Consider the following 11,936-nt stretch of genomic DNA (forward strand, 5'->3'; position numbering starts at 1 on the left):
GACCTGAGATCTGCCTCTTAGTTTGAAATATAAAAAGTGAAATATAAAGAGCTGGCCTTGGGGTAAACTATATTAAAGCTATGTTCCTCATTCTGACTGTCTTCAGGCTTGCATCCATTCTGACTAAATTAACCAGTTACGATTTGCTTACAAATTATTGACAGGTCACTTCAGCCGAAACTCAGCTTGAATAGTTGAGTCACTAAGACTGCGTCTATATTGCCATGTCTTATGATAACTTTAAGGAACAGATGTGATAGTAATTGCAGGAGGAGTGATAAGCATTTAGCGACTTTGGTCAAGACGGTATGTATGACTTTGCTGTATATTATTTGTTTCCCAATGCTGGCAACATCAGAATCACCTGGGAATCTTTGTAAGCGTAGCTTATCCCAGGGCATTCTGAGTCAAAGGTCTGGTCTGGGGAGCAAGAGTTGTGTTTTAAAGAGCTCCTCATGTCATCCAGCTTTGTTTGCTGGTGGATCAGCAACATAATCTAGCTCCTAACCCCATAACCCCATTGTCATCTTAGACTGGAGTCAGTTTTTCTGTGACAGGCTCTTCACTGTGATTCCACTGTAATTAACAGCATGAGAATGGGCTCCATTGAGGATAAAACATCTATTAAAACACATATCTTCAATAATAAGTAGTCACAATAAAAACAAATTTTAAGATATACTCTGTAATACAATGATGACATTCTAAAAGGTTTCCCATTTCAAATGTTATATTTATGTGGCAAAGCAATATTTAGTCATTTTGGTCCTTGGCATCAATTCACCTGTGGCCTTGATTAATTGGGCCACAGAGCCCAGTCACGTCAGTCCGCTGGTCCAGGAGCTCTAAGTCTCCGGCACTTGTCATGTTCCATCTCAGTTTTTCAGCCACATACACAGCCACAACTGTCTTTGTAAGTGAAAGGACAGTTCTGTATGTTCATGTAGAAGTAGAGGCTAAACAGATCCTTTTGCCTGGTACATTTAAACAATTAGAGGAAAACAATTTAGGGATCCAGATTTATACAGAAAACTGGTCTGTCATTTTGCACATGAAAACGCGGCCCAAATTATTCATTATTATTTGCACATCTTCTTAGCATATTGAACTAAATGCAATAATGTAAAGCCCGCTATTGAAATTACTTACGATATGGAAGGCATTGACAAAAGGTCATCCTTACCTCAATAGGCCCCAGCTGAAAATTCTATAGATGGAGCCATACAATGAGTGAACTGATTTTTTTTTAGGTTAAATAAATGGATAAAAATTTTTTAAAAAAGTACATAACTATTCTCAATGCTTAGCTTTTAAATTGTGCATACATATTACCAAAACAAGGTTTTAGAAATGAATAGATTGTTGGATAAAATTCCAAGTATCGGCTGTGAACTGTCAGTAACTAAATTGTGATTTACCAGAACCATGATTTACCAAGGTGGTTTTCCCTCATTTTAGGGGACGGAGAATGTAGGATATTACCCACGGACTGTTGTAGGCCTACGCAACCATCTCCCTTATTGTTTTGCATTGACATATAAATATTTTTTGTGAGTGGGTGGGGGAATACATTTTCTTCCTTTACAGCCTACTTATTTTCTCTGCCATAAGGACCCCAGACCAAAATCACGTTCTTTCTGTGCCCATATTCATTAGATGCTGATAAGGAGGAGATGAAGAGTCATACTTTTTCTACTGATTATCCTTGCAATCTTGGGAAAATCACTTAGCCTCTCTGTTTCTCCATTCCTCATTGGTAACACCAAGGATTAGGTCTAGAGAAACTGAAAGGTTCTTCCATTTAGAATATCTTATGTTTCTACAATTCTGTCCCTGCTTCCTCTAGCCTCAGGTCAACACTCCTTTGCTGTTTAAGAGGGTCCAATAATTACTGCTTAGCCCAAAGTCAGAAGAAATGTTCTTCCATTCCTTAGCTTCCCCACCAGATTAGGTTAGTCATTGCACTCACATTCATGGATAATTGGAGACCCAGCCACACGGAAGGAGGCTGGAGCAACCTCTCCCCTTGCATATCCTGGCTGGCAGCCTCATGGTCACATGCCTGACATTAAGGTCACAGGCACATGGTACAGCAGTCACAGCACTGCTAGGCACACACTCCTAAACACAGCACTTTTATAATGGTCAAGGACACTTGAGACCCAGAAGCCAAGGCAGAGTAACCATAAATGTTTTAATCATCAAATATGGGAAAGGTTTCTGGGTGTGGGAGGAATTCTTGATACCACATTTTAGCCCTGAATCCCCTGGTTTACAATGCCTGCACACGACTCTCAGAACAACCAATGCAAAACTGAGGGACTGGCATTAAGCAGGTCACTAAATGTTTGTGGGTTTTTTTTTCTCCTCTGCAACTGAAGTGGTCATTTGTGTTGGTATCATGTGTAGACAACCTTGAGGGTTTTATGGTAAAATTCATTCCAATGGCTGAGGGTGGATTCTGCTGTGAGTAGCCTAAAAGATGAAAGGTTCTGATAAATGGATGCACTTAACCTAGAACCAATAAAGAAAGGGCAATGCAAAAGCCAGGGGTTTGTATCTGAGTTGAATCAGGAGGAGGAGGAACTCAATAGTCCTGTCTGTCCATTTCACTCCTCTTGACCACACAGGCCCGGGAGTTCTGGTTACTTACACCACTGCCTTTCTAATCAGGACTCAGGGGACCCACCAGCTCTTTTGGTCGCGACGGTGGTTATATAGATTTGATCTTTGAAACAGTCTTTAAAAACAAAAAGAGGTTGTGTATGATCAGCTAGAGGCTGCATTTTTCTGTGCTGCAACCGTAGGTCAAGGGCACAACTAACAATAGAAGTAACAGTAAAAGCTGACATATAGTGAGTATTTACTTCCTGCTGAAAACGGGGATAGATGCTTTACCCCATTTTGCATCCCATTTTTTTTTTTCAATAGGAGGGATATAGGCTGTGCAGAAGGAATTGATAAGTTATAGAATTGCGGTTAGCCCTATGGCAGGGCTTAAGGTTTTCTTCAGAAAGGGGAAGGGTGGTGGTCTTTTTGGACCAGTTCCAGGAAGTCCTGCCGGGAAATGGGATAAGCCTGATTGCTAAGCCCTCTGGCTCTACTAGGAAACAAGCCCATTTCCTCAATATTTTGAGTTCTTGTGAAAGCGACAGATGAAATGATGTTGGGAGATGGTAAAGTCCTTTCACCCTGAGGGTAGGATGGAGCCAAGAGTGATGTGAGATGTAAGATGTTTTCCTCAGCTTGAAAAGACAAGACAACCCCCACCCCTAAAACAGCATTAAGATGAGGTCTAATTTAAAAGGTCCACCATAGAACAATTAAACAGTTTTAGGGATTCTGGTCTTTTGATCTTTTAACCTCCCTGGCTCAGTGTGTCTACATATTTATATTTGGTGGAATCTAATGGGCACATAGGGATTAAAACTCCAGAGTCAGGATCTGGCCTGCGTAATATTGGCATTCATATCACTTAGCTGTAACCAGATGAACTAAGTGCTTAGGAAGAGCCAACTAGACGCTCTGTCAGTTATCAGTCTCGCAGTGATCCTAACAGAGCGCAGCATGAGCAGCACTGTGGCACTGTCCTCTTAAAAGTGACAGGGAACAAGCATGGGGTAGTTTTGATGCCCATCAAGTTATACCAGTGAATTTAAAAATGGTTTTTACTGCCTCCTCTTCTAATTTATTTCAAGTTTTGAGCTGTGTGTTTCCCATTTTGAAACATCTTTTCCTGTTTCTTCCCATCTCTTTGGATGACTGCCGATCATACAACATTGTAAGAAGTGCCACAATTGGTAGCACATCCAAACCTGTATGGTTTTTCTTTCGCTAGTTAGTATCTGGATTTATGTAAGCTGCTTTGGTTAGCTTTCTGGAAAAAAAAAAATTAGAATAAGACATCTTCCCTTTAAAAGCAGGAGGCACATAAGCATTAGAAACATGTCTTTTCTTATTGTATGTGGTTTAATCAGAGGCATGATTATACCTTCCTAAAGAGGGATAGTGAGCCAGTTACTGAACTATAGCAATTATTTTAAACAGGATTTGTAACACTACAAAAAGTCTAGGATGAGATTTCTGGAAAAGAACAAGCTACCCCACCCAAATGTATTACAAATGTGCTTGACTGGCATTTGGAAAGAAGAAAAGAAACTCTTATTAAAATTTAACATCAACTTGGCCAGACATTGGGCTGAACTGGAAGAACAAAGTGCTGCTCAAATGAGAAGGCTGGGGTGGGAGTGATGTGATTTCTACTTCTAAGGCTGAAATAATAATAATAATGAAAAGACAGAATGGCCAACTAATTCCTTCGTGGCAGGTCTACACAGTTTAAATTCCAAGGGTTATTTTATATCAAATCTTGCCACTTCCTAACGGCTTTTCCTTATGAAACGCTTAATTTTTAGATATACAGATCTGATTTCAGTGGGGAAAGGGACTATCCAGTGTCTACAATTGTCTTGAAGAGAACAAATGGTTCTGAGCAGTGCTGATGGACCCAGCGACAATGAAGATGACCTCACCTCAGCACTATTCACATGGGGGCCTGTCCTGGTCAACCTCCAGTCTTCTACCTTGCTCTAACCCTTTGTTTTTCAAAGACTCTGAAAGGGCACCTTGGTTACAATGCTTTAAGATATATGAGGATTCCATAACAACTTTTAAGTATTTTTCTTCCTTTTCCTCTCTGTGACCCAGGATCTTAAGCTGACTCATTGCCTCTATATTCTGAGAGAATGCTCAGCCCACCTATTGGGTTGAGATTGTGGGAGGTGCTAAACTCAGGCTGGCATGCCCTCACAGATGTGGCAATAGAATGATCTGCCACAACAGCACTCATGTCAAGAGATGCAATGCCACCCATGACGTACATTTTCTTTGTGATAGTGAAAAATGCACTGTCTTATATGCCATTATATGCCGTTCAGCACAGAGGGACCACTCTGCTGTAGAATGACAGCATGGACTAGTGAGAACCTGGCAAGTGGCATTTCTTATAAAAGTAATCATAAGGGGATCCATCATGATTTGGTCAACATCAAAGTTACCCAGAGCCTTGATCACATCAAGCAAGTACAGGTGCAACACATACAAGCAAAGCTAATTTAATATGATTCCTAGCAAATTATTAAACTCCACAGTGGTGGAGCAAGGGGTTGTAGGAAAGAGATTGAGAACGACAGCGAGAAATAGAGAGTGAGAGATGAGATATGCAAGTGGTTTTTTGTTTGTTTGTTTGTTTCCATTTTGAAGAGTCTGATCCCACCCAGGCAGAACTGAAATCCTGCCCAAATTGGCCAGAGGCCTGTGACAATGAGGACTGTCTCTCATAGCTGCAGGAACGACAGCTCTCGTCCTCATAAAAAATGGGGAGGCAGTTTATTATCAAAACACAAACACAAAAATACTTCCGACCATTTCGTTAGCAGCATGGTTCCCAATGCAACATTCCCTTTATCAATCAAGTTTACATCATGTGGCTTCAATTCGTTTGTCTTGCCAAGACCCTTAAAAGAGCAGGTGCAGAAAGAGGGAGAGAAGACATCTTTCCTTTTAAGCGGCAGACAATCGTTACAAGGAATTCTCTAGGGTTCTATTCTGAAGACTATTCCGTTTGATTTGGGGCACTTTTTAAATGGCCATTTGGCACTTTCTGTTCAGAGTCTTAGGCACAGTGTGACAGAGTCAGCTTGGTGAGCCCTTCCCCGTGCATTCGATACAGCAGCTGAAACTCGGCAGGCAGCTGGTGTGACTCCTGCCACTTGGTGGTAAATTTGGTTCCTTTTTTGTCATAGTAATGGTATGGAAGATCTTCCCTTGTGTTGGGGTCAAATCCAAAAGGCCAAAATCCATACAAGTGGATCTCTTCACATATCGCTGATGCAAGGGTGTACATAAGGATACCTGTGCTCAGTCGTTTGGGTGACAAGTGTTTGTTTTTCCAGTACCTGTGGAACAGTAAGTACATGTGGATTCAGAGGCCAGTGCTGGTTTCAGTCAGATAGGTCAATATGACTGGGCTGGGAGGTGGATTTGGACATGAAACTTAAATAGTACTTGCCTTTTTTTTTTTTTTTAATAGTATTTGCTTTGAATCTATATTTTAGAACACCTCTGGGCAGGACCGGCTACGTAATTTGTGAGACCCAGTGCAAAACAAAAATGTGGGCCCTTCCTTCAAAACTCACGGAGTTTTGAGAGGGGGATAGCAGAGCATTAAACCAAGCGCCGGCTCTTCTGAGCACAGCTCCTGTGTGACAGCACAGGTTATACATGCGTGACACAAGCCCCGCCTCTTGGCTGTGCTAAGGAGTGGTGGCTCTGACTTAATGGTGACCCCGCAGAAGGCCAGGAGCAATGGGAATGACTATGTTTCTCATACATAAAGTCCCCTTGGAAATGGGGAGGAGGTTGTTTCATCCAAGGGCACCTTCTGTGTCACTTTCTTATCCAAATCTAGAGGTTAAATGCTGTTTCTTTGGTCTGGAGAGATTGTGGGGCCTTATTTTTCAGTATCTTCTTTTAAAGAATCATATTCCCTGTTCCGTTGTTTTCTATGGGATTCCTGAGCCCTTCTTTAGCATGCCAGAACCTAAGAAAAGCATTTAAACGCTTTTTGAATCTAAAAAAAATGCTAGATTATGGCTGTTTTTCCTTCCATATTTAGACAGTATTTGAAGCCTTCCTACCTATACAGCCAAATATTTGAGACTGCTGCGGAGTGAGGAAATGAGTTCGTAAGAGTGTGTATCATTGGCTGTGGAGGCAAAATTAAACTGTTCCTGAATCAGGTTCCTATGGACTGTATTTCCTTTGAGTTTTCATTGAACCAATGTGTTCGGTTCCAGCCTGAGGGGCTGTGAAGCATTATGGCTCACTCCATGGCCTTTCTGAAAAGCTAGGGGCAGGGGAGGGCATTCAAGCCAATTTCCTAAAGTTTCTAAGCACGTGTCATTCCTTCTTTACTATTTGAAAGCTTCACAGACCTTTCCCCATTCCAGTTGAAATTTAAAACTTTAGTCTTGGGGCACCTGGATGGCTCAGTTGGTTAAGCATCCGACTTCGGCTCAGGTCATGATCTCGCGGTTCGTGTGTTCGAGCCCCGCGTCGGGCTCTGTGCTGACAGCTAGCTCAGAGCCTGGAGCCTGCTTCAGATTCTATATCTCCCTGTCTCTCTGAATCTCCCCTGCTCACGCTATCTCTCTCTTTCTCTCTCTCTCAGAAATAAATTAATTTAAAAAAACATTATACAACTTTAGTCTTGGTTTTCTTACTAAGGAGATACAGTGACTTCTGACAAGTCCTTTGGTATGGCTGAACTTAAATAAAGCAAGACAGGAGCAAAATGATGAGGTCAAAAGGCCACAGGAGGACAGGTTGCTGGGAGGCATGGCTTCTAATTCTAATTTTGGGCAGTGACATTAGGTGGCAAATAATTCCTTTTCTTTGTACCTCAGTTGACTCATCTTTAAACTTAAGAGTTGGGCATATCACCTCTCAAAAAGATGGCCACACATCTTGGGAAGCTGGGATAGTCCCAATTTTTATTTGTTATCCTATTGTTATTAATAGCACCCTCTTTCTCTTAAAGACAGAGCTCCTGTTTGGACTATGTATTATGGTGTCACCCTACATGTTAGATACATACCACTTTATTATATGATGATTCCTCCTATGAGAGGTCAACTAAACAGGTCTTAAGTTTGGGGGACTTCAGAGGACTACAGGAGGGAATGATCTACTATGGGATAAAAGTCTTTAGAACTCCCTGAGTACCCATTCTCCCAGAACCCAATTTAATGTGTAGGACTATCCGGACAGTATGTTAGGACATGGAGGCTACTTGCACAGGGGAAATTAGAGTTGAGGCAGTTTCCTCAGATGATTTAAATAAAAATATCCTGCAATTAATTTTGCTTTATAAAATGCCCTGGATTAGTGGCTCCCAATTTTGACTGCATATTAGAATCATCTGGGGAGTTATTAAGAAAAACAGGTACCAGGGCCCTTCTCCTCCCCCTGCCAGATAAATTACATTAGGATCCCTTGAAGTGGAGCCCAGGCAACATAGTTTTAAAAGTTCTCCAGGTGATTCTAAAGTACAGCCAGAGTTAAGACTCATCAGACTAGACAAAAATACTGCATTTCTGGTCAATGTCTCTATCAAATTACAAGGGATAATAGCAAGCTCATAAAATATCTTTCACATGTTTTGGCACTGGAATCCCAAATTTTAAAGGCCGATTATACAATTTATGATTTCTCTAAGTGGCTATCTAATCTTGGACATCGACAAAACCAAATACAAAAATCAAAAGGAACATTTTAAGTCAATTGCATCTTTTTCAGAAAATTGCTTGGTTTGGCTAAGTCAGCCATTGGCATTATTGGGACATAGCTCTCCATTAAAGACAGTTCTTGATTTTTGATGATTTCTGTGATTGGCTGTTAGGCTTACCACCAAGGGAGGGGACAGGGATTAGAGAGGGCAGACAGATGAAACACCAGTCCCCTCCCCACCCCCCCATTTGGCACTTTGTTACCAGCTGGAAGTAGGAGATTGAACTTCTTACTGAGAATGATTCATTCTTTCATTATAAAAACATAAGAGTTTGCCTTAAAGTGCTAAGCTAACCACAACAAGTAACTAATCGGATACCTCCCACCCCCAAGAGATTACAATATTGATTTGCCATCTGGTGGGGTAAGACTTAAAGGCAATAAAATATACACACCTGTTGACATGTTGCATTATATTTCCAGGCCAAGCCAATTGGACCTTTAACTGACCTCTGTGTTCAACAAAAAAGTCAACTAATGTCCTGGTAACAGTTGCTGAAGTGTGGAAGAAAAATGCAGGGATCCAAAGAATGGCCCCATCGAGCTTTTTTAAACTGAGGAAAAAGTTGTTACGGTCCTGAATAGTCAAAAGATTGTTGTAATATTTTTCCAGAATGCTGGGGTTGAAGGTGGTAAGGTTGGTTTTCCTTCCAACATCTCTTTGGAAAGCCTCCGTAGGGGCAAAATTGCAACGGAAAACAAAATCTGACTTATCTATTTCTTGTCCACACCGGCTCCCTGTCAGGATCCCACTATTTCCAACCACAGCACAAATATTAAAATGCTTATTCATAATGGGTGACACATCTGGAAGCAGTGATCGGAAGTTATTGCTAATAGAGAAAACATATTTATGGCTGGAATAATCATAGTGCATCAGTTGTCCGATCCGAACACTATTCTTGGTCAAAGAAAAATTTTTTATTACATCGACATGCTGAAGAATTTCTTGCCTAAAATGAAAAGAAATTCATTAAATGCATCCCATTCAAAAGAATTGATTTTCCATCTTATGTCTTATGCTGCCATTTCATTCAGACAAGAATCGTAGGCCCATTGTATCTAAGAAAGATTAAACATTCATAATAATTGCGGTCATTGGGGGAAAGACTGCTTCAGAATCTACAGATGTGCTAATTTCTCAATCAAGTTCTGGATGTAATCCTTCAAGGCTTATAAATGTTGTCACTTACAGTTTTAGCTGCCATTCTTTGGTTTTCTGCTCTATGTATTTGATCAAGGAGGAGCCATAGGTCAAACTATGTCAGAAAATATAGGGAGACAATTTACACAGGCTCCAAAGAGCTCAAATTAATGCATAAACATTGGTGACTTAGAGTTTGTAACCAGGTACTATTTGTTTGCTATTGGACTGTAGTGTTCAAGGAATATCAAATATCACTGATATCCAAATAAAAGCCAAATAGATATGAGTCACTATAGTACTATCTATTATTAAAATATGGAAATGGTAACAACTGTGAATGTACTTGCATCTTTAATAGAAATGAGATGATAATCTCATTAAGATCCTTTGAATAATGAAACGGGAATATTTTTCTACTTGATTATATAGAAACACAATTTAGTTGGAGTAACTTAATCCTTAGAAAAAGAGGCTATTGTGAATCCTGAAAATGTGTGTATACTCTAAGAATTAAGAGGATAAACAAGTCAAGGGTGATACTTAGCACTAATTTCAGGTCTCTTTCATGTTGAGCTTTAAGTAAATTGCGTATTTCCTCTTAAGGTTTCAGCTATTTAAAACATTTATGAGAGACCAGTAACATGTTACTTTGCTACTAGATTCTCTAATTCTAAGAAATCACGTTGTGAATTTCCTAAGTCTTTTGCCTAAAAAAAACACAAAACAAAACAAAAACAGGTTTGAAACTAAATGCTGTGCATATGATCATTTTAACTGGAATTTTATTTAAAAAAAAAAACAACACTTCATTTGTCAAAGTATAAAGCAACATAAACTGAATGCTTTAATCTAAAACTTCCAAAGTTACCAATACTGTTCTTTACAAGCTAGTCTTTGCCTGTCATAAAGGTAAAGTAAATTTAAAATGATACTGGGAAAATTAAAGTTTACCTAATAAATGGATTGAAAGGAGGGAAGTTTTGAGAAGGAAATATTGTTCTGACTGGTCATTTGGGTTACATGGCCTAGTGTGGGAAGACAATTTTTACTGAGTTTGAAATATGTTTTGGGAAATGTATAATGTGTTCTAGCATGAAAGTTTTCTGGGTTGTCTATAAAATATTGGACTAAAATATTGGACTAAACCCAATGGGTTTTTTTTAAGGCACTTCTTTGGTTTTAGAATTAATCAGTTATTGCCATGGACTAGTTTCTAATTGAATAGTATTTTAAAAATTTTAATCATAATCACATGACTATATGAGCTTTTAATGACACCATAGATATTTACTGAATTGGTTTTAATTCTGTCACTCAATTAAAATAAAAAAGGTGCAGTAACCAGAAATACTATGACCAAACACAGCTCCCTAAATGAGTGGTAAAATGATTATTTGTAAAATAAATATTCACACCTCTAATGAATACACTAGATGGCTCACATTCCATTTAGTAGCATAATAATCCCACCAAAAAGGAAGGAGTAATGACTTATCTGGGGTTACTAAGAGTAGACCAGAATCACTCAGGATAATAAATTTGAATAAATCTCATCCTTCTTCCCCACCACACACAAACACACACACTCACACACACACACACACACACACACTCCCTCATGTGTAAACCAGGCTGTTACAAGCCAACAACCTATAAAAATGATGTTGGGTAGCTTTTATAATATATTAAGGGCTATAAAGGTTTAATGAAAACAAATAGGCAAAACCAGAACAAAACCATACTTAAATACCTGCAAATATTTGGGCCAAGATTTTTTACTAGTAATTGATAAGCAGATTATACTATTTTCTGTGTGTATCAGTGTGAGACAATTCTATTTTATTTCACTTTTAAACATTATCTCTCAGTGGGAGAATGAAAATGCATTAGGTGGTCTTTATGCAATTAACTCTTTTTTTTTTTAGTAGATGGCTTTGGCAGTGTTACCCATGCATGTTAACTATAAATCATTGTGCTCAATTAAGCCCAAGTTAGGGAGCATATTGGAAATATCTTTTTCTCTTCCATTCAAATTGGTCTTCTTGATATTTTCTTTTTATGAGGGCACTGCGTCCATAAAAAAAGAGTTACCAATCAGCCTTTGTGCAGTCAGGTCTAGAAGACAATGCAAGTAACACCTCGCGGTGGGGGATAGATTTTTGTGGTTTTGGAGTATTTTGTTTTGTTTTGTTTTGAACTCCAGAATTCAAAAACACCTTTCGGATCTTTTCCCCCTATCCTACCTTTGATGTAAAAACGCTGTCCGATTAAATGTCCACTTAGAAGGTTTCTCTTGGAGTTCGTGGGTCAGAGAATTCGTAATGGGCACAAATGACGGATCTAGAAACTTCAGCGCAAATTGTGACCTGGAGAGGAGCATGAGTACACAGACAAACGTGCTGGCCTCAGCTGGGGGAAGCCAACGTAGCCATTAAAGTCC

General features: G+C 39.5%; 1 protein-coding gene across 1 annotated transcript in view; it reads right to left on the reverse strand.

Annotated features, from left to right (window-relative positions):
* Positions 1–5,169: 5,169 nt before the first annotated feature.
* The window catches only part of ST8SIA3 (ST8 alpha-N-acetyl-neuraminide alpha-2,8-sialyltransferase 3), a 14,204-nt gene continuing 7,437 nt past the window's right edge, over positions 5,170–11,936 (reverse strand). The window contains exons 2-4 of the mRNA XM_077777667.1: positions 11,740–11,862; positions 8,745–9,302; positions 5,170–5,957 (exon numbers count right to left, since the gene is read on the reverse strand). Of these exons, the coding sequence (XP_077633793.1) occupies positions 5,675–5,957; positions 8,745–9,302; positions 11,740–11,862 (964 nt within the window). The 3' untranslated portion in view covers positions 5,170–5,674. The remainder of the gene's footprint in view (positions 5,958–8,744; positions 9,303–11,739; positions 11,863–11,936) is intronic.

This window comes from Crocuta crocuta, unplaced genomic scaffold (assembly GCF_008692635.1).
Source record: "Crocuta crocuta isolate KB4526 unplaced genomic scaffold, BGI_CrCroc_1.0 scaffold36, whole genome shotgun sequence".
NCBI classification, from domain to species: domain Eukaryota; kingdom Metazoa; phylum Chordata; class Mammalia; order Carnivora; family Hyaenidae; genus Crocuta; species Crocuta crocuta.